Below are 26,227 nucleotides of genomic sequence, written 5' to 3' on the forward strand. Positions count from 1 at the left end.
AAGAGGAAGAAGCGTTCAGATGCTTCGCTGAGCGGGATGTCAAAACCGAAAATAAAAATCGCCCGGTGAATGGACTCTTGGCCTAACCCAGAACCCTCCGCAGCGCGTGGAGCTGGGAGGGGAAGGGGCGCCCCGACCCAGCGAGAGTCGGGGTTCGGCTCCGCCTACCTGGTCCGGCGCGGGGCCCGCCGCTCCAGCGGCGCCAGCGCCACGCAGTGTCCAGATGTCGCAGCAGTTTCCTTTAATTCCGCTCGTTTCCCAAATCTAGAAGTGGAGCGTAGCGCCATTTCTTTCAAAAACTGACATCCAGCCTCCTGAATGGCGGATAGAGCCAGGAGATGACTTCGCGTTTTTTTTCCCCCTTTCTTTTTGTTTTATAAATAATCCGGTTTGAAGAAAGGGAGGACCCCCCGCCCCCCTCGCCAGCGAGGGGCGCGAGGAATAAAGGGAGGGGGACAGGGAAGCAGGGACGCGAGCCGGACCGTGGCGGTTCCTGATATGGCCGGGTCAGGTGACGGATGTTGCGAGGGGGGCGGGCTGCCTGGAGATGCGTTGTGGCGTCAGGACCCGGAGCTGTCACCGCGTGGCGCTCCCGCGCGCTGGGTGGGAAGGTGGCGGGGCAGGGGAGGGGGGCAGCGTGGACAAGGCGGGAAAGGAGAGGTGCGCGGGCGAGAGAGGAACCTAGGAAGCTAAGCCTCCCGCGCGCGCGCCGCCCGGCGCCTCAGCCCGCCTTTCCCGCGCGCGCAGAGCGCAGAACGGTTCTGGGCTTCCAGGAGGTTGGGGGCGAGCGAGCGCGCGCCGGCCCGGGCGGGGGCGCGCCTGCGGGGCGGGGATGGGCGGGCGGCTGCGCGTGGGTCTCCGTTTGTGATCCTCGGGGGGCGGGCGCCGAGCTGCCTACCTCTGAAGTCAAAAGGCGGCGCAGCGGTCGCCGAGCTCCGAGGCGGCGAGAACATGGTGCGCCGGCTCTTGATTACAGTGAGGATTCGGCGTGCGGACGGCCCACCGCGAGTCAGGGCTTTCGTGGTGCACATCGCGCGGCCAGCGGGTGAGTGGGCAGCGCCGAGTGTGCGGGCCGCTGCGGCCCTCGTGCTGATGCTAGTGAGGAGCCAGCGCAGAGCGCAGCGACCGCATCCTAGACCAGGTAGGAAAGGCCTCGAAAATCCCGGGGCGCAGTTGGCCCTTGGGTGATTTCTGTTTGATGTAATCTAGTGCACAGATAAGTCACCTCCGGACGAGGTTGGAGGAGGCTGTTACAGGGGTTGGAGGCTCCTTCCACTTTCACCCCATACGGGTTACAGTTTCTCCGAGGTGCAGTTCTCCCAACATGTTGAGCCCGGAGCCCCCTTCACACAGCTCCTTAAGTTCCTGAAACTCTGGGGGAAACCGGGAGATTCTAAATAGAAGTCAGTCACTCCTGAATTTCCTTACCGGGAATCAGTAAACAAACACACACATCCACACACAAGGTGTATTTCAAAAGCACTTTATTGTGCCCTGAAGGAAAGTATTACTAACGGTCTTAGATTTCTAGAGGCCGCCTTTTTTTCTTCCTGCCGGGTCAACCCTCTCTCCTTGCGGTAGTGGAGGAGGTTTGAGGGTGGGGGCTCGCACCCTCAAATATTACTATTACTCTCGAAATAGTAATATTGATCGCAGGATCAGTAACTTCTAAGAGGAGCAATCACTTGCTTTTTCAAGTCAAAGGAGAAACTGACTTTCGTAGTGAGATGGAGATTTCTTCTTTAGCGGCCTGGTGTTATCTAAAGGAGTCGGGACAATGCCCATACGTTTAGAAGAAGCCAGAACTGCAGTGCGGAGCCCAAGGATGACACCAATCATATTTTAATCATCTCAGGCCCCAACTAAAAGGCCCAAAATGAGGCCTACTTCTTGAAAATCAGAAATCTAGGTAGTTGTGTCCTCATATCAGATAATTCTTTACACAGTCGATATAATTTCCTATGACCAGAATAGTTGAAATATATATATATAGTTACAATATATAGAGTCCTAATTAGAACCAGGATGAAAAATCCAAAAACAATTTAATGAGGCTTCATTTTTGTGGCCTTCCTTGTGGTGTTATTTCCCTGGGAATATGTGTTTTGAAAAAAGCAAAGGCCAGCATAGGGGGGAATTATTTTTTTATTTTAACGTTAGTAGATTTTTTTACATGTAAATGTAAAACTGTTAACACTACCCGTGTTTAATTAGGTGCCTCAATTCTATTGGCGAAAATCTACAAACAATTGATAGGGAAAGTACACATTTTCTTTTTCATATTTTTATTAAAGTTCAGTTATTTTTGAGTACTAGTAGAAGTAGCTTGTAAAAAATTTCAAGGGGTGTTGCTGGATTTGATTTCAGTTCATTTTAAAACACTAACAGGATCCCATATTTTAAACGGTGCTTTATCCCTACCAGCAAGCATTTAGCCACTATGATATGTTTTTTAATATCTTCATTTTTAACATTATTCTCTATATAAAGCTATTTTATTTAAATTATTAAGTTGCATCCAAAACCTATAGTAATGAAGTAGAAATTTTTAACCTATGTAAATACTGTAATTACTTGATTTCTATTTTAGGAGTACATAGGATAATAATGTGATTATTTTAAGTTAGAGAAATATTCATTTTATAACATATTTGTTGTATAAAGTGTTAAAATACAAAAATGATAGGTTCATTGAAAATAGCCATTTATTTCTTGCTATTTAGGTATAAGTCAATTTTCAGGAATGAAAGTGATTTAAAAATGCAGTGATCGTATGAAAAGCCCAATTTTCAGCAAATATCTGATGTCAGAACACATGGCTTAGATAAAATAGAATATTTTGAAAATATGTGCAATTCTCCAACTTCATATATGAAATTTTACACATATATAAACATCTGGAAGTGTTCATTATAAATGGCATGTAATTCTATATTTCACAATTATATATATTATGTCTATGGTTGTGCTGATTTAAGAATATATGTGGATGGTAATTATGTTGGGACTCATACAATTCCTTGAGAGCCACAGTGCTAAAAATCTAACTTGTATGAATTATTTAACATTAATGCTGACCTGTATGGTGTTGTTAGTTTAACATAGTTTTATAGTTTTGCAAATATATTCATTATGACTTTTTTATATGACTGGAAATTGTATATAATAAAATTTCATGTTACTGGTTTCTTATCCACACATGCCTGATGAATTACACTAATTGCCTTGTTACCTCTTCCTTGGTGTATTTATAAAATAGTCATACTTTTCTGAAATTAAATATTTATTTGTTTACTGCTATCTGGGAACTCTTAGGGGTTTTCCCCTCCTTTAACGGCATAGTGTTCTCTTACGGTAAACACTATATAGTTAGCTTAAACCTTTATTCCCAATGTGTACATTATCTCTAGCTATCAGAAATAAGACGATATTCATTTACTTCTTTGGGGACTCGAATTTTCAAACATCCATTCTCAACCCAGCCTATTGCTGTCTGCGGCCACAATATTTTACAGGTCTGCTAATTACGCATTAGTTTATCACTAGTAACTACCATGATAGAGTTAAGTTAAACCATTTTCCCAACATGTGAGTGACTCCTGATAATAAAGTGATCTATATCATCTCAAAAAATACTTTCTTAAAGGAAGGCTGACCATTTGGCCCAGTGTTTTTGCTTCTAAAACCTTTAGTCCTTTTTGAAAAGCATAACAACCTCACTTGCCCTACTCCATCCTAAAACACTCTAGGCCAGAGAATCCTCTCTGCTCCAAAATCCAACCTGATAAAAAGTTTTAGTGGTGTTTTCTTTCTGTCATTTAAATTATGTAAACAATGGATATAGTTTCATCTTCTAAACGTAAAATTCTAATATTTAATAGCTTAAAAAAAATCCTACAGCTCTCTAGATTCTGATTTTCACATACCTGATGACTACTACTGTGTCTGTTTACTGTCTGAAGATAAATGCACTTTCCTAAACACCTCACTGGCAAGAACATTTTTTACATTGTATATCAAGAGCTTCTAAATATCCATACACTCTTATTTAGCTTTTCTATAAGTAGACATCATCTTAGGGAAAGAAAAATTATGACAAAAATTGATACAAATAAATAGTAGCAAGAAATTGAAAATTGCCTAAAATTCTAGCAATCACATTGTTCAATTATTTTGAATTATACTCTGGAATTGGGTCCGAAATATTTCAGATCTGGATCATTATAGGCAATCATGTTTTTGAAGAATATTTAATAGAATGTAAAATTATTATATTATAAAGTTAAGTGATTTTTTTAAAAGCAAGATTTAAAGTAGTAACAGGAAACAATTCTTATTCTTGCTTCTCTCTCTCCACACACACACACACACACACCCAGTAACAAAATATTTATAGTGGCTTCCTCAAGATGATTGGTAGTCTTTTATTTTTTCGTTATACTTTTGAGTTTTCCAAAATGCTATGACCATCACCAGTTAAAAAAGAAAGAAAAGATTAAAAAAACCTTATTTTCCTACAGTACAGTGAACTAAGACCTTGCTGAGAAAGGATGAGGAAATTGCACAAGTATTCTATATAAGAACGTGACTTTAAGGTCTGGGGAGAGTCTGCAAGGGTTCTGACTCTAGGGCACGCTATCACTATTCACAATGTAGTTCGTTTTAAAATAATTGACAAATGGGTGGCTCTACGTGTTTTCAAGGTGCCTGGGTGTTAGGCCTCTCCGGTTCTAGCACTTGCCCCCTTCTCGGGATCCCTTCTCCCAAGTCCTGTCTAGACGACTTCAAGGTGGGGCTTGCCACTTCCCAAAGCTGGGCTGGGGTCGCCACGGTTGTCGCCAGGATCTCAAGGTGAGGTCTAAAAGGAAGTGAGACTCTGAACCGGCCCCTTCACTTCTCAACCCCAGCCACCCTCCTTGACTCATATCCCCACCGAATCAATTCTTAGAGATGCTTCGGATGCCGGAGGTTTTATTGGCCGCTGGGGTAGGACCCTCCACCCAGAGCTAGACGCTGACCCATTTATCACCCAGCTCCGCGGACGCACCCTTTCTACTCTCAGCCTTCCCTGGGCCTCGCTCCCCTCGCCACAGCTATTTCCGCAGGTAATATTTCATCAAACAGAGCAGCGCAAGGGTTAAACGCAGAGCAGGACGCGGGCTGACAAGGGTGAGAGAGGCGGGGGGCAGGTGGCGTCTGAGTGGGCTTCCTTGCTTTCAGAGGGGTGAACGTGTGACACGGGACATCTCTGGGTCACCTCTCCAGCTGGAAACTGACTAGGCCTCCCCCCACCGCCGAGAGTGGGAGCGGGGTGGGACAGGTTCCCTCCGAGGTGCGCTTCCAAGTTTTGGGGACTACTCCTTTACCTTCCAGGCTAGGGGGCGGCCAGGGTGTTGACAGGCCTCGATTTCTTTGTTTCTCTGTCTGGGATGCAAGGTGATATAAAGAACGGTCCGTAATATTCTTCTAGTGATACTGTCTCGCAATAGGTTTCTTCTTCTACTGAAGCTTTCCTCATATTTGAAAACTTTTCTCCTTCAGTTAAAACATTAAAAAGATATCATATATCAGAATGAAAAAAAAAGTAAGTTTGAAAATAAGGTCAACTTCTATGTCAGCAAGCCAACTGATGGAGACAGCCTTAGTAATAAATATTTTGTTTAGTAGGAGAAGGGAGTTCTTTTTAAAGACTACTCCACCTTAGAAAATGTCCACCAACTGGGGGCCTCCGCAGAGGTTCCGAATCCTAATTCCTGGTCTTTCAGTGTTTGCTTAGCAATCCCATGTGCATTGACAATTGTTGAACTTAACTATATGTCAATAACATTTGCTTTTTAAAGAAAGAAGGATTGAAGATAATCTCTGCTTCTCAGTGCAGTTTTATATTTCATAAAACCTGAGTGATCGTTGCAGTTGGGCAGGACTACATAATCAGAAAGAAGTAATAGAAAAGAAAGAATTAAAGTGTCAACTACAAGATTTAAAATTACAGTGCCTCAGAGGTCCTTTGGAAAAGAATAAGTTGATTTAAAATTTTTTATTACAAATGACTTTTTAATTCTTCTTCAACTAGCTCTCAGTTTCCCCCTTTACCTTTAAAAAGAAAATCTCAGAATTTATTTAAATGGTTGCAAAGCCAGTAAGTGTCTTTTCCTCAACGAAGAGAAGTTTTGTAGATTGTAGAGGTTCAGAACTGTATGAACAAAGATATGTAATCTCTTAAACAAATTGAAACTAACAAATCTATGCCATCAGAGTGGTGTAAATAAATATGCCTTTTCTTCAATTAAGCATGAGAATAATCAGGGAAGTTAAAGAAGTAAGGCAGAAGTTATCAGCAGCATCATTACCTGGACTGCTCTTTAAAATACATATTTCTGGAGCTCACTCTCAGAATGTCTAACTGAGCAGATTTGCGGTGGAGTCCCAAGAACCTGCATTTTAAAGCATTTAGGGGGGATTCTGTTAAAAGATGGCTCCTTGGGACAAATATGGCCAACATTTTTTTTTAACTTATTTTTGGTTATTTACTTTTAAATTGAGATGCAAGCTTTTAGATAAGATTTAAAACTTTAGAATCACACTTTGGGTCCCAGGTAGGACACTGAGAATCTGAATAAATCATTGGAGGAGCTATTTTACCACATGAAGGGGACCCTTTATTAGTATTATGTGATTCTTCATATGACTTGGAAAAGATCGACTCTTAGATGCCAGGTCTCTACAATCAGAACACATTTGGGGGCAAAGGGTGTAATAAGATATACGTGTGCATTAAATTTTGTAGCACTAGACAGAAAATTTCCACAAAAGACATTAATGATATCTTTTTGAAGCACTATATACACTTACTGTTGTTTACATAGGTTGGATAGTGCTAGATAGAGTAATAAGTAATAAGGGATTTTTTTTTCATTTTATTTTATTTTCCAAATCAGAAACCAAGCAGTAAACATAACACACTAAAATTATGTAAGAGAAGGAAAAGAAAACATAGAAGTATTTTACAGGTTTAAATTATATTTATTTATGATCAAGGCAAATTACAGTAAAATGTACACATAACAGAATAAAGCACTTATAGATAAAATGATGGGTCTTTGTGTCTGTAAAAACACTTTGGTGAGGAGAAAATATATTTATAAAATAATGTAAGCTTAAAAAGAATTAGCAATTATAAGTAAAACTACAATATTATGCTTTCCCAATTGTAGTAGTAATTTTTCTGCTTTTAAACTACATTTTTCTAATGTTACACCTATTAGTTTGCTGGTTTATTGGGGTGGGGGGGAAACTTACGTTTTACTTTCTTTTTTTGAGTGCCACCATTTTCTTGCTCTGAATCTCTCAGGCTGCCAGATCATCTGACTCAGCAATTGTACAACTCTTTCACCCAATTTAAAGAAACAGCAACTATCCCAAAACAGTGTATCCCCCAGTTGTAAATCTTTACCAACCTATAGAATTGGCAGTATATTTTAACTCTAAAATAATTGCTACATGTACATGCAACATGGACTCTTTGAATTTTACTCCATTCAATTTACATACTGAATAGTTGAAACTGAATTTATATTATGTAATGTAATTTTTGAAAAGAAACTTGTTGAAACTTTCTTCTAAAAGTATATGGTCAAGTTTGCTTTCCCTTTTCCCTCATAATAATTATAAGGAGATTATTAACAGTAATAGAGCACATCAACTTATATTATTTTATTTAATTGTCACATTTTCCTTTTGTTTTGGGGGTTTTATTCTCTCATTTCATAGACTGGGTTGCAAATGGTCTGTCAAAAGTCATTGACTAGTAACATGCCAAATTCAACTAGGTGTGCTTCTAGCCCCAAATGCCCTAACTTAGCCCTTTGTAACTGCCTCTTGAGTGAATACATGTTTTATATATATATACATGTTATATATAACTATATATGTGTATTATATATAATTATATGTATTATATATAGAAAATACATGTAATTATAATACATGTAATATAATACATGTAGTACTGTAATACATGTAATTATATATTATAATTATATATAAATGTATACATGTAGTTTCAGTTCCATCTCATAGTTAGTTGTTATTTTGTAAATTGCTTAACTCTCTTGGATCTACATTTTATTCAGCATCAGCTACATATATTCTAGCAAATATATATTGATTAGGTGAATGAAAAAGCTCTGAAAAATAAGGCAGTTTAATAACTGAAGTCCCTTCTAGGCTTTAAAAGCCATTGAATCTCATAATAAAACAAGAAGATTAACTTGTTTTAGAAATTTGAATCTTGCCCAGAATAAACTAACTCAAAACTTCCTTATAAATTAAATTACTCACTTCCACTTTAGTGTTAAGATCAGTAAATAGGAAACCTATGCACCAGCATAGGGATCACTTGAAGCACAAAGTAGAAATGTCACTTTCTTGGAATATGTGGTCTGTGATTAGTTTCCATTTCTTTCACTTACTAGCTGTGTGGTATTAGAACTAAATACTTAAAGCTCTCAGCGCTTCCATTTTCTCATCTGTAACCCTGAGGTGGTACCCTCTAGTAGCCATCCAGTAAGAAGTAGTACATACACACATAGCATCTGTAAAGAGGCATTGTAAACTTTCAGCCCATCACATACATTTGTCAGTTATTATTAAAGTGCCTAATTAAACTACATCCTTAAAAGCACATTAGTTTACTTCTACAGTAAATGCCTTCTTAACTATAAGTATTTAGAGTAGATAGGGATTCCTGAACTCCATTTTAAAGAATATGCCTATCATAATAAACATATATTTATTTATTCAAATCCCTGATGTATTCCAAAGTGTCAGGTAAGTTTGTGCAGAAAATCAGTATAAAGTTTTACAGAAGCCCTACATGATGTCCTTTGTAGTGTGATCCCAAACTTTTCTAGTACTCATAATTATTTTTTCTAAAATAAGGAATTAAATTGGTTTTAGAAAATTGAAAAAAGTTATTAACTTACCTTTAACTTATCAAAAAATTCAATAACCCCAAATAATAATTTTTGGAGGGAACACACATAATGGGTTCTTGATTCCTTTGGAAAGGTTGCTGCAGTGTATCTGAATCAATAATTTTTGCACAGATTTTCCTAAAAGTTCTTTGGTAAAAAATGTGCATGAATAGGGTTGTGTGTGTGAGTGTGTGTGTGTATTTGAGCATATCTGTGTGTGTGTGTGGGGGGGACGTTGTGTGTGTGCTAGACGGAAAGTGGGGAAGAAGCATTAAAGCCATCCTCAAAACCTTCAAAATGTCTGCCTTAGAAGATAACCTCCAACTATTCTTATTCACATTTAGTAGGATATCAAAGAGACAAAATATATTGAATATACCTCCTTGGGAAAAATTGATGTAGGTATATAAAATTAGTGCAGAGTAAACATAAAAAATATTCTGTTATCATTTTTTTTGAAAAATGAAGTCTGAGAGTTATCATCTTAACCATAAGATAGAGAACAATAAAAGTATACCTTCAATCTAGAGTCTCAAGGGAAAAACATAAGTGGGAATGTTAAATCTGTAAGTTAAAGGTGCTAAAACATGAATAGAAAGCATTTTATGATTTATTCGGAATTGACGTGTGTGATCATGAAGTTGATTCCTTCCAGAGGAGTTTAATCCCATAGTCAGTAAAGAATGTGACTCCAGGAAGAGTGATCCAACACAGAAAATTTTCTTATGATCTTTTACAATATCAGCAGATAGTTTGGCTTCAGAATTTTCAGAAGTCCAGCAAAGGGGGAAAAAAAAAATGAAGATAACAGACTCTAGAGCCCCAAGAAGAGAGTCTGCTCTTAAAGGATAGTTGTGGGGAGGGTGGTAACTAGGTCTCCCTTTGAAGAGGAAAGCTTCAATATAGATGTATTAGAATACTCAAGTATTAGGCTACTGGAAATTAGCGTATCCTAAATCATCGTTAAACCCTATTGATCAACCATGAACACTCAACTTCCATCAAGAGTAAAAACTAAACACAATGTTACTTCTCTGTGAGTTTCACTTTCTCAAGTTGATACTAGCACATACAGGCATCAGTGTACTATATGTCTTCAAGGTTAGCAATTAAGACAGCAACACATGTTTGAAAGGAGAAAATCTAACCCATCAAGGAGGAAATAGAGGGAGGTTGGGAATAGAAGCTTAGAGAAGGTAAACTTTACAATTTTGCCTATAGTTTCTCCATTGTACTTTCTACTTGAACTGCAATTCAAGGAATGGTGGTGGGTGGCAATGAATGCAGAGAAAACATTGAATGAACATAGTGACACACTCCTTTGTTACTTCCCATGATTTAATGAAAGATTTTGTGGAAGTACTTTTACTATAATACAGCCAACATGATTACAAAGAAGCTCTGTTTTCATGGGATTAGAATTCAAAGAGGACAGAATTAATCACACCTTTTGGAAAGGAGTTTGCTTGTTCAATCCAGATACCTGCCAGAATGTACAGTAATGAGAAAAAAATAATTTGACAGATGGCCTAAATGAATAAGATGATAGTAAATGTATCCTTTAAAAAAAAAAAAGAAAATAAGTTCCATTTTTTGAGAACCTACTGTGTACCTGGATTTTTCTATATCTGACATTATATATTCTTTATAATAACCCTGTGAGATATGTTTTATTCCCCACTTTGGGAGGTAAGGAAATAGAGGCTCAGAAAGTTTATGTCATTAATTCAAGTCCACAGAACTGGTCAATGAGAGATGACGGCTACCTGAGTATAAAGACTAAGATTGTCCCATTACCCATGTTGCATTTGTGTCTTCTCCAAAATCATTATTTAAGGGTGTGGTTGACATCCTCACCAACCACATTTGTCACGGTCAGAGTAAGTTACTGTGGCCCAAGAAAGAACGTGAAGGAGGATTGGGTTTAAGATCTGCAGGAAACATTTGCTTGCTGAGTAACCATGGCAGTGCGCTACCCCTCCACTTATAAATCAAAGGGGTAACTTTTTGAAAAACAATTTTTTAATATGTGTCACAAGACTTATACTTTTTGAAAACCTGCAATACTATTTATTGCAAAAATTTGAAACACCTTAAATATCTGACAACAGGGGCATCAGTAGGTAAACATTTTCCCCCAAGTAGAGTATGTTGCAGCAAATTAAAAGTAGTGTTTATAAAGTGATTTTGGAGAATTTGGGAAAATGCTCTAACGATGAGTAAGAGGAAAAGCTCATTTCAAAACTGTGTTATATCCACAAGAACTGAGCAAGAATAAAAGACAGGAAGGAAATATTTCAAAATGGTGTTCTTGTTTCTACGTAGTATAATTTTTCATTTTCTTTATAAGGCTCATTTCTTACTTTTTTTGCATATGTGAAAAAGTCATTCAAAAATGAGAGGACTAGATTAAGTGACTTTGAGGGGACTTCAAGATCCAAATTTCTGTCACCATGTGTATTATTAGCCAGGAATAATTACACAGAAGCATGGTAATTCCCAAAAGTGGAGATCCTGTCACCTTGGTCCAGAATTCACAACCTGCCTGATGGCACAGTTCTCAAAGAAGAGAAAGCACTCTGCTGAGCTGTCCTCTACATCCGGTACAACTCAATCAGCGGGGAGACCTAGTGGGGAGAGTGTACACCTCTCCAATGAGACTGGGAACCTTGAGCTTGAACTGCATCTCCTTGTGCATTGTCACTTAGGCACTCTGGGTTTATTTTTTTCTGATTTATGAAGGAAGGATAATACTCTCTATCCCACAGGATAGTGGTGGGATTAGAAATGATGTGTCTAAAGCTGCTTAATGCTTATCACATAGTTGGGGTTCAATAATGGTAGCCATTATGATTTTCTTAGCAACTTGGAACAAATTTTCTCATTTCTATTTCCTTCTGTCTTTCTCTGTCTTCTGATTATATGCTTTACTTATTTTGTCCCTGAAGATGAGGCTAATTCTAATTCTCCATTCTGTGCATATAAACAAATTATTCATGTATGCACACAAATACATATTATATATTTATATATACACATACTATATATATAAAGAGACACACATACATACACATACAGTGCTACCTTTCAGTTTTTTCAGTTTGATAAGTAGCCACCGATAAGCATAAGTAATTCAACAGAAGAAACTTATCAACAAACAAAAACAGACATTTACAAAACAATTTAGTTAGAGATTAATCATTTGCATGATTTATAGAGTCCTTATTTCACAAGAGTCCCCTCAAAATAGTTTTAGTAGTAAACTCTTTACATAGATTTTAAATCACATATGTTTTGCACACACTTTGGAAAAGACAGCTGCTGTATAACATATACTTACAAGTTATCCTCAAAATCATCTTGGGAAGATGATGATAGGTACTGCATATTCTACACCCAATTAATACTTTGAAAACCAAGACTGAGAAATTGGGACTTATCTGTAATTATGCATCGGGTTTATAATAAGTTAAAAAGAATTTGTTTTGTGCTCTTTGCCCACATCCTGTTTGAACAGGAAGATAAATTTTACAATAATTCGGGGTGCAAGTGAAAAATCATAGAGTCCCTGAAAGAGTGCCCTATTCATAACAGATACTCAGTAATTGTGCTATATTGAATTTAATTAGAGAATAGTTTAATAAAGGGGGGGTGGAGAAAACATGCCTCCATCTTAAATTTTCCAAAGATATAATTTCTGGGGGCACAGTCCCCTTTTTTAAATAACCTGTTACATAGATCTGCTTTGTTTCTCAGAGATTGCCCCTTCTACTAAAGTTACCTTTTTTCCCTGTGGGAAAATCAATAAATAATTAAAGGAAAACCTTGTGTTCTTTGTCATTTTTTACCCAAGAAAGTTCTTCTTTCCCATTTAAAATGCCAAGCTTGGGCACTAAGCTCTTAGAATTCTTACTCAGGGGCACTTTGAGGGGCAGTTTTCTTGGCTGAACAAGTCTCTTGAGGTACAACTGTTACTGTGCCCACTTTGAAGATATCGAAGCCAGAATAAAGTATTACCTTCTCAAGGTGATAAAGTTGGTGATGGAGCTAGGCCTGGACTCTTCTTTACTTTACGATCTCTTTCTGTATTTAAAGGGGTGCCTGAAAGTATTCTTCCATTGCTTTCAGTTCGGTTCAGTTCAGTCACTCAGTCGTGTCCGACTCTTTGTGAGCCCATGAACCACAGCATGCCAGGCCTCCCTGTCCATCACCAACTCCCGGCGTTTACTCAAACTCATGTTCATTGAGTCGGTGATGCCATCCAACCATCTCATCCTCTGTCGTCCCCTTCTCCTCCTACCTTCAATCTTTCCCAGCATCAGGGTCTTTTCAAGTGAGTCAGTTACTCGCATCAGGTGGCCAAAGTATTGGAATTTCAACTTCAGCATTAGTTGTTCCAATGAACACTCAGGACTGATCTCCTTTAGGATGGATTGGTTGGATTTCCATGCATTGCAAGGGACTCTCAAGAGTCCTCTCCAACACCACAGTTCAAAAGCATCAATTCTTCGGTGCTCAGCTTTCTTTATAGTCCAACTCTCACATCCATACATGACTACTGGAAAAACTGTAGCCTTGACTAGATGGACCTTTGTTGGCAAAGTGGACCTTTGTTGGCAAAGTAATGTCTTTGCTTTTTAATATGCTGTCTAGGTTGGTCATAACTCTACTTCCAAGGAGTAAGCGTCTTTTAATTTCATGGCTGCAGTCACCATCTGCATTCGTTCAACCCTAGAGCCCATTTATTCAGGCTCAACCCAGATATGTCTAGAAGCACTGTTGACTGAGCATACCTGTTCTGATAAGCTGTTTCCTAAGGAGATCCCCTTAATTATTGGAACCTCTCCAGGCCCTGAAACACAACGTCTTTTTCCTGATGACACAGGTCTGAAGTGTATTACCACGCTAAAGTGTGTACCCTGACGTGCACAGATCAGAGTGTGTCTTCCTTCTATACTGTTAATGTAGGCTCCTTTAAAGGGTACATCCCAATTCCAGACCACCTTTCTCCTCCAGAGAATCAAACATGTTGATGGTTGTTACCAATTTACCCTCTTGACTAAGGACCCTTCTTTTTTTTGTATCTACAATTTAAAGCCAAGTGCCTGGCATATTGTATGAACTCAGTTAATCTTTGTCAAATAACATTATGAATGATGGCTTTCAGAAAAACAACTTTTATTTGTCTAATAAAATATACTGTTTACTTAATTAGATGGTTAATATATGGGTATAGTACAAAATTCCAACTCTATATAAGTCATAGAATATGAAAAGAAAATCACATGCCTATCCTCATACCCCTTTTCTTCTCCCCACAGTTAACAGGCTTCTTTGTTTCTGTCCAGAGGTATTCTATATATTTTTAATTTTTAACCTCAAGCTATATATTGAATGGTTCTTTTATAACAATACTAATATTAAATACAGTAAAGAGGTGTATGCTTTCATGTATATTGCCTCACTTGATATAACAATCTCATGAGATAGAAAGGTAGAGCAAGATAGAATCCATTTTAAAAATGTGGACGTTGAAGCTAAGAGTAGTCTCAAAAGATTTCACAGTGGAAAAGCATGTTATTACATAGACATAGAGAACAGACTTGTGGACACAGTAGGGGAAGGAGACGGTGGGATGAATTGAGAGAGGAGCATTGAAACATAGATTACCATATGTAAAATTAGGTAGCCAGTGAAAATTTGCTATATGATACAGGGAGCTCAAATCAGGTGCTCTGTGACCTAGAGGGGTGGGTTGGGGTGGGAGGTGGGAAGTAAGTTCAAGAGGGAGGGTACATATGTATACCTATGGCTGATTCATGTTGTTAAATGGCAAAAACCAATACAATATTATAAAGCAATTATCCCCCAATTAAAAATAATTTTTAAAAACATGTCAGATAGTGAAATCAAGACTGTCAGTTATCAGACAGTCCTGTCACCAAGTCAGAGTTATGTATCCAGTACCCTCTATTTTCCTGATAAAATAATGATTTCAAATGATGAGTTTGCATATCATGCATATCATACCCTGTGAATCCTGGAGTGGCTTGTAAGAACCAGAACCTAATTTCAGAATACTATTAACACCTTCTCAAATGTCTTTCTTTCTCTTTCTGGTGATGTGTTGAATTAATATTCATATCTAGAATTACTATTCTTTGATTTGTAGGGTCATAGGAGCACCATCATCACAAGGCTTCCTTTAATTAAAATAAAAGAGTCACATACTCCTCTAGTAGTGTTACCTACCCTCAGCTGGGTTCTCCAGGCTGAAGGAAAGGCTTCTCAGTTTCTAAGTCTGTCTTAGCCCATCCCTCTTTTCTTCCTAACAGATATCCTAAATCTTCACCACTCTCACTTCCTAACCCACCATCTTATCACCACTGTAAGCAAGCCAGGCTTCTTTGTTCACCCGAAGGAAGTGTTTCAACTTCCTCCCTGCCCTGACCTTTTCTCCCTTTCCACATCTAGCTGAATCTCCTGCATCAAATTTATGACCACTCCCTGTGCCTTGTTCTCCATTTCTGCCTGACTTTTTAGGTGCCTCAGGTCCTCAGAAATACCCTATCTTGCCTGTGTCCTCAATTTCTCTCTCTCTGTCTCTTTTTTCCTTCTAACACTTCTTCCTGTCACCTGGCCCTTTTCCTTTAGGGTACATGTGTGCGCAGGCCTCTTCCACCTTCCTTCTGCCTCATCTTACCACGCGTTGCCTGGAACTATCACAGCTAACCTGTGACAGAGTAGCCTACACACAGTGTCCCCACTTCCTTGACATCCCGTTCACTCTTGGTTTTCCTTCTGATCCATGTAAGCAGCACTTAGCAGACTCCTTTGCAGGCTTTTCTTTCAGGAGTTTATTTTTCCAGCTTCCCACATGCACCCCAGTAAATTACTCTCAGTTTTCCCAAACCTCTTTGCATTCACTTCTGCCTGGAACATCTTTATACTTTTATATCTTTTTTTAAAAAATATTTATCTTATTTATTTACTTGTTTGGCTGTGCCAGGTCTTAGTTACAGCATGTGGGATCTAGTTCCCTGACCAGGGATTGAACCTGGGCTACCTGTATGGGGAGCACAGTCTTAGCCACTGGACTAAGGGAAGTCCCTTATACTTTTATACCTTTATACTCACATGTTTTAAGACTCAGATGAGCTTTCAGCATCCATGGAATCTTTGCTTAAGCCACAGAATGAGCTTGGTTCTGTTTTCATTTTCTTGTGTCATCCTCTGCTTCTCTTTGCTCTTCTACACATATTACATATAGTACCTCATTTAATCCCTCCAACTGTTTGAGGCAAGTACTATTATTCCAGTTATACACATGAAACAACTGAGCTCCGAGTACATTAAGTTACTTTGTTATAGAGCGATTAAGTGAAAAGTCTAGGTTTGAACCCAGGCATTCTAACTCAAGCCCCATATATTTAACATCTTTCCTCCTCCTGCCACACTCACTGCTCTACCCTTAACCTCTGAGCTTGTTGAATGAGCATTCATTTTTAGAGATGAGTAATCATGAAGAAAAAAAAAATGATCAGAATTGAGACAGAATTTTTATTTCATAGTGTAGATTTTCAAAACTGCCAACAGCGCAAACCTAAAGAAAGCCATGTCATTCTTAGGGAAGAGAAGGAAGTTTGAGAAGGGTAATAACAGCAACCAACAAACTTTAGAATTTCTGAAGCTCTTTGACATGTATCATCTTATTTTATCAATCCATAAAATATGACTCCATTTTACACATGGGGAATCTGAGACTAGCATAACCAGCACCAGGACCCTGGGTTTTATATTTATTTCTTCTGAGATTTTTCCCCTCATGTCTGATCTAATATACATGAGTAAACTGAGAGTTTGGTGGTTCTTTAAAAGAAAACTAGGCAATCTTTCGTACTATTATGGGCTTCCCTGGTGGCTCAGCGGTTAAAGCCCCTGCCTGCAGTGTGGGAGACCCAGGTTCGATCCCTGAGTCAGGAAGATCCCCTGGAGAAGGAAATGGCAACCCACTCCAGTATTCTTGCCTGGAGAATTCCATTGCTGGAGGAGCCTGGTAGGTACAGTCCATGGGGTTGCAAAGAGTTGGAAATGACTAAGTGATTTATACAAGATTTCTGACTGAGTGTGGGGTCGATTTTTAGAACAAAGGGGCCACACTCAAGGATGCCATAGTCTTTAGCCAACTCTACTGTAAGTGTTGAAGCTAGTGCATCCATGTCTACAGCCTGCTCTTGAAGAAAATCAACTTCTATGTCTATACATAATGCATCCAGTGGATTTTTTTATACTGTTCTATCGCCCATTTCCTTCATCAATAGTCTGATATGTTGCATGAGAGTTTAAAGAGTTCCTGATGTAGGAATCTATAGTTGAATTTTAGAGGAATTTCTGAATTCCCTAAAAGTTATATGTCCCAGCGAACACACTTTTTAAATAAAATTGCATATTTTATTTTTGGAGCAGAAGGTATATATAGCTTTCAACAGGTTCTCCAAAGGGCCTATTCTCCCTGCCCTAAGACTAAGAACCATTATTTTAATGATGAGAACTAATTTTAAAAGCCAGATATGTTACAAGGGAAATCTGTCCCCTCCATCTCATTACCACAACCGCTGTTTTCCCCTCCCCCATCATACAATACCTTAAGCTACATTAGAAGACTTTTTACATTATGTGCTACCACAGTTTGAATTTTCCACATCATTGTTGCTCTAGTAATTGAGCCATGCCTGGAGGAAAATATAAATAACACAGTGATGCATTGTGGATTTTATAATGGATTTGACATCCCATAAGTGTTTTAATTGGCATTATTTAAAACTTCGTGTTGCCTAAGCTAACACTGAAAGTATAGTCAGTTTTTCTGGATCTTCAACAGGAGTCAAGTAGGAATTGAAATATAACTTTTAAAACAGAGCTGGGTTATCTAGCAGACAGATTAAGCATTAACTTTTCATTAAATATGTCAGTTGTTGGAAGATGGCCATCATTGTTCCAGTGATTAAGGTTTTCTTGTCTGTCCTTTTATATGTAATATTGATAATTCTACCCAAACCATTTCCTTCTTTGTCTCCTAGATTGCAAGAAAATCTTCAAAATGAATAATTTAAGAGCTAACAGGCATTAACTTAGGATGTGTGATACTGTTCTAAATGCTTATGTGTGTATCAATTCATTTAAAACTCAAAACAGTCCTAGGAAGTAGGGACGACTCTTACCCCCCCCACTCCCCATTTTATAACTAAGAAAAGTGTAAGGTTTTTCTAATAGGAAGCAAAGGTGGACAGAAGTGGCACCAAGACAGTGTGTGAGCCTGCTTTCTGAATCATCTCTGAATGCAGCCCAGTCCCTAGCGTAATGAGCATGTTTTCTGGTGTAGGAGGAATTATTGAGAACAGAGCCTGTTAAGCCCAGGGACACCCTTGCCACTTTCCTATCTGTTTTTAGGTGGAAATCTCCACCATCCCTTTTAAATTGACCTCATCTGCTTGGAGCCAGCCCGTATGCTGGGCACTAGTACCAGGCATTGTGCAAGCCTAGGAAACGCTCTCCCCGACATCCGTTTTACATGTGCGTGGAGGGAGGGAGGCACAGGCTGGCGTGTGAGCCAGCTCTCCAGAAGGGACGTCTGAGCCAGAATTTCTGGCACAATTGAGCCCGCGCTCGAAAACCAGGTGCTGAGCGTTGGAGGGGGAATGTGTCCTCTCCGAGAAGGAAAGCCTCATGGTGGAATGGCTGATACCTATCCTGGGCTCTCAGCGCCAGGACAAGCTGGCTGCTGCTTCTGATTAAAAGAGGAAGCAACACTTCGCCTATGACACCAAACACAGTGGTTCGAACTTGGCAGTTAGGAGTCCTGTGCAGTTGTCTCCTGCCACGCAGGGTGTATACGCGAGGAATTTTCACTTGGCTGGAGTGAACTCGCTCGGAGCCGCGCCTGCGCCTCAGAAGGGAGTCGGGGCCCGCTGCGCGCAGAGACCCGCCGCGAGGACGCGGGGAGGGGGCAGGGAGGAGGGCCCAGGGCGCCCTCCTTTCGCGGTCCCGCCGCGCTCCCGGAGCTGAGAGCTTCCGGCCGGTGCCTCGGGTCGCGTGGGCGGCGGACCTGTACCGAGGAGGCGCGGCGCGGGAGGACTTCAGAGATGTTTCATTGGTTGGGAGCAAAGGGCGCCTCCTGGAACAGCGCGTGGAGGGCGCTCCGCGGGTGGAAAGACTCCTCGGGAGGAGTCGAGGGGCCGAGTCTGGGGGCCGCTTCCGCCAGCCCGGGAGGAGGAGAGAGGAGGGGCTGGCTGCTCACGAGCTGCCTGGGCGGGCCGCCCGCGCTCGACGCAGGCGGGAGGAAGGGAGGGAGAGAGGGGCGCGCGTTGGGGAGCAGCATGGAGACCTCGGCCGACTCGCTGGCCGCCGCCGCCGCGCGGGGCCGGGCTGACGAGGTGCGGGCGCTGCTTGAGGCGGGGGTGTCGGCCAACGCGCCGAACCGTTACGGTCGAAGCGCGATTCAGGTGGGTCAGCAGGTCTGCGGCGGAAAGGTGGGCGGGTGGGGGGCGCGGAGGATGGCGAGAGGCTTTGGAGGACGAGGTCCGCCAGTGAGTCGGAACCAGGTAAGGGTTTCTTGGTGAAGGGGAGACTTTTCAGACCGAGTTCGGGATCGGAGACCTCTCAGGGGACTAAGCCCCCCCACCCCGCGGAGTTGGCTGAGAAGGCGCGTGGGGTTCAGATCTCTAAAATGGTGTGAAGATCTAGAGGGGGAGAACTTATGTATGTTAATATAGACCGAGATGAGAAATCGACGAACGTCTGGACTACGAGCATAAAGACATGTAAGACTTGCTGGACCTCTTACCCCCGAACTTAAAGAATTGTGAATGCAGCTGACCGACTTCTTTGTGGGGGGGGGGGGGGGGGGCGGTGTGGGAAGGGAGATTTCAGTGGAAATCTACTGCTGTGTAAGTTGGAATAAAGGTCGATTGAAATTATTCAGAAGCAACTACATATCGTGTTTATTATTTTTTTTAACCGAGTAAGGAACATATATGATTGTTTAGGAAATAGACATATATGGGGGAAAAAATTAGTGCAATTATGCCTGAAATAATGCTGCCAATTTAGTTACCACTTGAGTGTCTCTTACCTTTTGGGATATTTTAAACTTACTTGGTATAGATTAATTTATTGGGGAGTTTTCAGTTCTTCATAGTTTAAAAATGTCATTTCTCCTCTCCCCACTGCAGTTTTGTATGTGTGAGGATGCGTTGTGAGTTCGTTTTTCTGTTGTTTTTTGTTTTTGCCTTCAGTAACTTCCTGAATCTGAGGCTAAAAATGAATTCTTCCTGGCCGTCACTCCAGTTTTACTCCAGGTTTCGACAGTGATTTCTGATCCTGAAAAATAAAATTTATATGAAATGCACACTGCAAAAACTCCAGCATAAAAAGACAAAGGAAAAGTAACTCAACTTGGAACTTCATAAGTTTCACAAGTGAATCCTCCTCTCCTCAAACTATGCTACATAGAAGAGATATATTTTATATACTTTTAGATACAAAAATAAAAATAAAATATCCTCAAATTTGAAATTATTTGGGTTTTGAAATGTAGAGAAATTTGGAGATAAAAAGGTTGAATGGTTGTAGAAGAGAAGCATGAGTTCTTTTTTAAAAAATGTATGCATGATTCATAATTTGATATCTCAAAAGTTTTGCCAGCAGTTTGCAGACTGGGCATTACAGCCTTCTAGTTCTGGAAGATGTTATAGTAGACCTTATTGTTTAAATACAAAAAGAAAATTAGATAATTAATTTTAAATTATTTTTAAATAGGATAAGGGCATCGACAAAAGGGATATGATTTTAGTTTTGAACCCTAACCAAATTTGTGTTTAAAAATACTTAGCTTATAGAAAAATTTTAATTACTAAATTAAATTTATATCTTCAATTTGACTTAAGTACCCTAGAAATATTCATTTGAATGATTAATTTTCTTTTTGCTTTGGATTGCTACTATGATTTAAATATTTAAATATTATGTTACTTTTCACACTTTAATACTGTAGCATATAATAAAACCTTTAACCAATTTTATGATTAAGACCAAGGACTTCATTTATCCAACTCATCTAATATATTTTCACCTGTGTTATATACAAGCATGGAAGTAGACATACTATGAGCTCTGGCACTTGTAGTAGAGCTTCCAAAAGATTATGGTATCCTTGGGTGTGGCCCCTTTGTTTTGGAAATTAATTCATAATCCATTAGAAATCTAATAGTGTAAATTTGCCGTTTTTTAAAACAATTCTTTCTTCTAATGTACTGTTAGTTTTTCTTTCTTTTTGTAGCTGCAAGTTGGTTCACTTAAATTTTCTCTGTGTTTTTATGAAAATTAAATCAGTTTCACTTTCTCCAGGACTGAACTCAACAAGCATAGTATAACTTGTTAAGATACCTTGGTTTTGACAAATTAATTCGAGTTTAATACATAATTCAACTGAAAATAAATAATTCCTCAATATGGTGTAGCTAATGTAACCAAATAATGGTTACCCTAAAAAGTATGGTCTATCACCACCATCCACCATATAACACTCAAATTGTAAAGTTGCTGTGATTGTGAACAGTATTTCAAAATTCCCCTTTGGTAATGGTCTTGTATCATCAATGATTATTTAGGAACCAAATGAGGTTCCTCTTTAATGAAGTCTCAGAGTGTGATCTTGGAAAGTGCCTTCCTATTTCTGCTATAACAAATTACTACAAATTTAGTATCAACATAAATTTATTATCTTATGGTTCTGTAAATCAGAATTCTAAAATGGGTCCACAGGGTTGCATTCCCTTTGGGAGCTCTAAGGAAGAATCCATTTCCTTGCCTCTCCCAACATTTAGTGACAGTCAACATTCCTTGGCTGTTGGCCCTGGCATTTTCTCTCTAACCTCCGCTTCCATTCTTATATCTTCTCTCTGACTGTGATCTTTTTATAAGGAAACTTGTAATTAAATTGTGCCCACCCTGACAATACATGGTGATTGCCCTCAAAATCCTTAATTTAATCACATCTGCAAAGTCCCTTTTTTCATAAAAGGTGATATGTTAACAGCTTTTGAGTATCAGGAAGTGGACATCTTTGGGGGACATTATTTAGCTTACAAGAAGAAGGAATTTTAGGACTGGTTAGACAAATTTTTTCATTTTATTCTTCAAGAAATTGAAGTTTAACGTTCAGGGAAATCAAGGGTAGCTTAAAGTTTTACAAGAAATAAGTTTTTGTGTTTGTTTTTTCATTTTTGCTATTACCACGTTCTGGGCTTGGACATAAAGCAGTGAACCATACAAAGTCTCTGGGCCTGGCATAATTTCATATCAAAATAAGAAAATACAGGAGGTTAGGCTGTAGTAGAAGTCAGTTTGTTCCTCACCCTTTTGCTGTTATCTATGACTCTGGCCACCTCATGCGAAGAGTTGAGTCATTGGAAAAGACCCTGATGCTGGGAGGGATTGGGGGCAGGAGGAGAAGGGGACGACAGAGGATGAGATGGCTGGATGGCATCACCGGCTCGATGGACATGAGTTTGAGTAAACTCCGGGAGTTGGTGATGGACAGGGAGGCCTGGCGTGCTGAGGTTCATGGGGTCCCAAAGAGTCGGACACGACTGAGCGACTGAACTGAACTGAACTGATGACTCTTGATAGTGTTCTGTTCGTGGCTGGAACCCCGCAAAATGTTGAAGAATATAACAGTGTGTACAGAAAAAAAAAAGGAATAGGTAGGAGAACTGGCTAAGGAAGTCGGTAACTGAAAAAAAAGTAGTAACTACACAGTTGTGGATTGTAAGCGCATCTGCAGGAAGTAGGGGTTGTACAAGTAGTTTCTTTAATCCTGCCCCTGATCCCACCTGTCCTGACCACTCTGCTCTCTCCGGCAGGTGATGATGATGGGCAGCGCCCGAGTAGCCGAGCTGCTGCTGCTCCACGGCGCGGACCCCAACTGCGCGGACCCCGCCACGCTCACCCGACCGGTGCACGACGCCGCCAGGGAGGGCTTCCTGGACACGCTGGTGGCCCTGCACCGAGCCGGGGCGCGGCTGGATGTGCGCGATGCGTGGGGCCGCCTGCCCGTGGACCTGGCTGAAGAGCGAGGCCACCGCGACATCGCCGGGTACCTGCGCGCGGCCGCAGAGGGCACGGAAGGCGGTAGTCAGGCCCGCGCAGACCCCGCGGAAGGTCCGGCAGGTGAGGTGGTGGATCCACGAGTTTGAACTCAGAGAACTTCCGCATCCCAGAGTATTCACTTTTCAGAAGAGAAAGTTGGACTCAGGATAGTAGGCTATTTGGTGTTAGCTCACCCTGCCAACCCGTGGGACAACCCCAGTCTCTGATCGCGCCACCACGTTAGGGTTGCGGACGGGGATATCTCAAGATGGATTTCTGCACGATAAAGCCCGTCGCCCAACGCAGAAACCGTGCCGCCCTTCCCCTAAACACTCACTGCACAACTAGACTAGATTGAGTAGAACTGAACACTCCGGAGGCTACAGGTCTAGTGGCCCCTCTTCCTGCACATGAGCTGCAGCCGCATCCATTCAGTGGCTCTCAGTTTTCCCGTTAGTTTACCAAGATCGCTGAACCACCCTGGGATTTCCAAAGTCAGCTTCGCGTGGCATCATCTGACAGAGACCTGTCATTCCCGACTGTTGCCAAATGCGGTGGAGTTTTCCGGAGCTCCCCCAATGGGTTCTCAGGGCAACTGGAGCGGAGACCTCCCCAACTCTCGCAGTCTGCACACTGGGATTTGCTGCAGTCTATGAGAAACACTCTCTTAAGCTTTTCCCTCCCTTGAGCATTCTGTTATGATGGGAATGTGGTCCTTCTTGCCTTTTTCTACAACCACAAGAACTTCTTTTCCCTTGGCCCCCTTTCCCCCGCCTCATTCCTACCTGCCTAATATATCAACTTTACTCTTAGTTTTCTGAAGACAGAATTGTTTTATCTATCTAAAAAGCATATACCAATACGAAATTACACGAAAATTTAAGGTAAACCGTAACTTCAAAGAGACTGAAACCTATCCTGTTTTGGCTCAGAACTGGGGTACTAGGCTCCTCATGCACTAGGGGAGCTTAGGAGGACGGAGTGGAGAGGCTAGCTCTGGATTTTGGGGAGATGTCTTGAGCGCTGCGCCTTGGGTATGAGAGGCACGCACATCTTTAGTCTGCCACTCTCTCTCTCCTGGAATTTAAGCTTGCGGAAGGCGGTGGCATAGGAAAGTGAATAGAAAGTGAAGTCGCTTAGTCTTGTCTGACTCTTTGTGACCCCATGGACTGTAGCCTACCAGGCTCCTCTGTTCGTGGGATTTCCAAGCCTACCAGTCTCCTCCATTCATGGGATTTCCATTCCAAGCAAGAGCACGAAGTGGATTGCCATTTCCTTCTCCAGGAGATCTGGATGATTGAACCCGGGTCTCCAGCATTGTAGGCAGACGCTTTACCGTCTGAGCCACCAGGGGAGTCCAGGGAAGGCATAGGATCAGGAGCCAATCAGAGGGCAGTTGGGCGGAGCAAGAACTGGGAGGAGCTGAAGAGGAGAAGGGTTTAGGCGAAGAAATTGGGCCACAGGCAAATGAATAATCAAACCTAAGATATTTAACCCAAGTACGAATGATGCTTCCTTCCTCTCTCCCTTCCACGACCCCTTCTTCCCAGCCTTCTTTCTTTTCTTTTTCAAAGTTCCTAGTGTGTGATCAGCCCCATTCTAGGTCGGACACAGAAATGAACAAAACAAGAGTCTTGCCCTCATTGAGCTTATATTCCGGGGAACTAGACTTTTAAGCAACATAACAGGGTATTTCGAACAGTGAGTAGGAGGCGAGGCTATCTTAAGAGTGGTCAGATAACCAGACTTATGAGAAGAGATTAGCCACTGGAGGCAGAGAAACTCTCAAGTGCAAAGACTTACTCCAAAAAGAACCTGGCAGGTTAAGAAGATGGAAAGGCCGGGTGGGGAAAGCACGCAGAGATCAAAGAGAAGGGTAGAGACCAGATAAGGTAGTGGCCCAGTAAGTCCAAAAAAGGTTATTAGATCAACCTGGTCTTCCATTGGCTGAGACTTCTTACTCCTAATGCAAGACACCCGAGTTTGATCCATCCCTGGTCAGGGAACTATATTCCATATGCCACAACTGAGTTCGCATGCCACAGTGAAGATGAAAGATCCCACACGTCACAGCTAAGACCCTGGGCACCAAATAAATATTAAAACACACACACAGATTTTATTCTAGAAACGTTAGGAAGCGATTAGCCGCTTAGGGAAAGGGGTGTCTGGGAAAAAAAGACAAAGGGACTGGAACCGAAGTTTCTCATACTGCGGAGCACCCCTGAGCCCGAGCACCCCTGAGCCCGAGAACCCCTGACCTCTCTGGTTATGCCAGTTGGCCGAATCGCTCTGAGTTAGATGCAAGAGATACCTGGGGACGTTCGAAGGGCAAGGCGGCGACACTTTCGCCTCCAGGCGCCTGGAGTTATGTGTGGTAAACAACTTGGCACTGGTAATAGACCCTCTTTGTTCTCTCAACCCCGCGGGCTGTTCCACCGCTGTCTCCCTGCCTTCGTGGGGCGCGTCGGGAGCGGGAGCAGCCCAGCCTGGCAGCGGACGCGCTGCGAAATTCGGAGGCTAGTGAGTGCCGCGGCGGCTGGGCCCGTCCAAACGCCCTAGACAGACCCTGTACTGAGGGTTGGATACGGCGTCAGCATTGCCGGGGGTGGGGAGTGGGGGCAGAGAGGAGGAGGGAGGTGTTACAGTCTTTGACTTCCGTTTTCTAACGTCTTTTCTCTCTCTCTCTCTCTGCCATCTACAGACAGCTCGGACCTAAAGAATCATTGAAATCATTGGAATAAGAGAAAGAAATCACCCACCCCCAATTCTTCCCAGCTGTCTTAATGCCAGTTCCCTCGGTTGGGAAGATCCCCTGGAAGAGGGCATTGCAGTCCACTCCAGTATCCTTGCTTGCCTAGAGAATCCCCATGGACTGAGTAGTCTCGCGGGCTACGGTCCATGGGGTCGCAAAGAGTCGGACAAGACTGAAGCGACTTAGCAGACATGCATCAAATAAAGCTTTTAAAAAAAAAAAAAATTGGAACGGCTTCGATTTTCCTTTACCTTCCCTTAAATTTCTCATATACATTTTGCTATAAAAGTTTTCTTAAAAAAAAAACTGACACCGTTCTTGTCTTTTTATCGGGTTGGAGTTTTATGGT

At 41.2% G+C, this 26,227-nt stretch overlaps 1 protein-coding gene across 4 annotated transcripts; it reads left to right on the plus strand.

Moving 5' to 3' along the window:
• Nucleotides 1-642: 642 nt before the first annotated feature.
• Nucleotides 643-26,103, plus strand: LOC110147455 (cyclin-dependent kinase inhibitor 2A-like). Of its 4 annotated transcripts, none has more exons than XM_070480741.1 (3): nucleotides 959-1,045; nucleotides 22,898-23,204; nucleotides 25,828-26,103. In XM_070480741.1, the coding sequence occupies exons 2-3, from the start codon at nucleotides 22,901-22,903 to the stop codon at nucleotides 25,851-25,853; spliced, it is 330 nt and encodes a 109-aa protein (XP_070336842.1). In that variant the 5' UTR covers nucleotides 959-1,045; nucleotides 22,898-22,900; the 3' UTR covers nucleotides 25,854-26,103. The 4 variants fall into 4 exon arrangements, with proteins under 4 accessions (XP_020764596.1, XP_070336842.1, XP_070336843.1 ...); XM_070480742.1 differs by lacking the exon at nucleotides 959-1,045 and adding an exon at nucleotides 1,052-1,141; XM_020908931.2 differs by lacking the exon at nucleotides 959-1,045 and adding an exon at nucleotides 19,317-19,477.
• The last annotated feature ends 124 nt before the right edge of the window (nucleotides 26,104-26,227 follow it).

The sequence above is a fragment of the Odocoileus virginianus genome, chromosome 18 (assembly GCF_023699985.2).
Source record: "Odocoileus virginianus isolate 20LAN1187 ecotype Illinois chromosome 18, Ovbor_1.2, whole genome shotgun sequence".
In the NCBI taxonomy this organism is placed as follows: domain Eukaryota; kingdom Metazoa; phylum Chordata; class Mammalia; order Artiodactyla; family Cervidae; genus Odocoileus; species Odocoileus virginianus.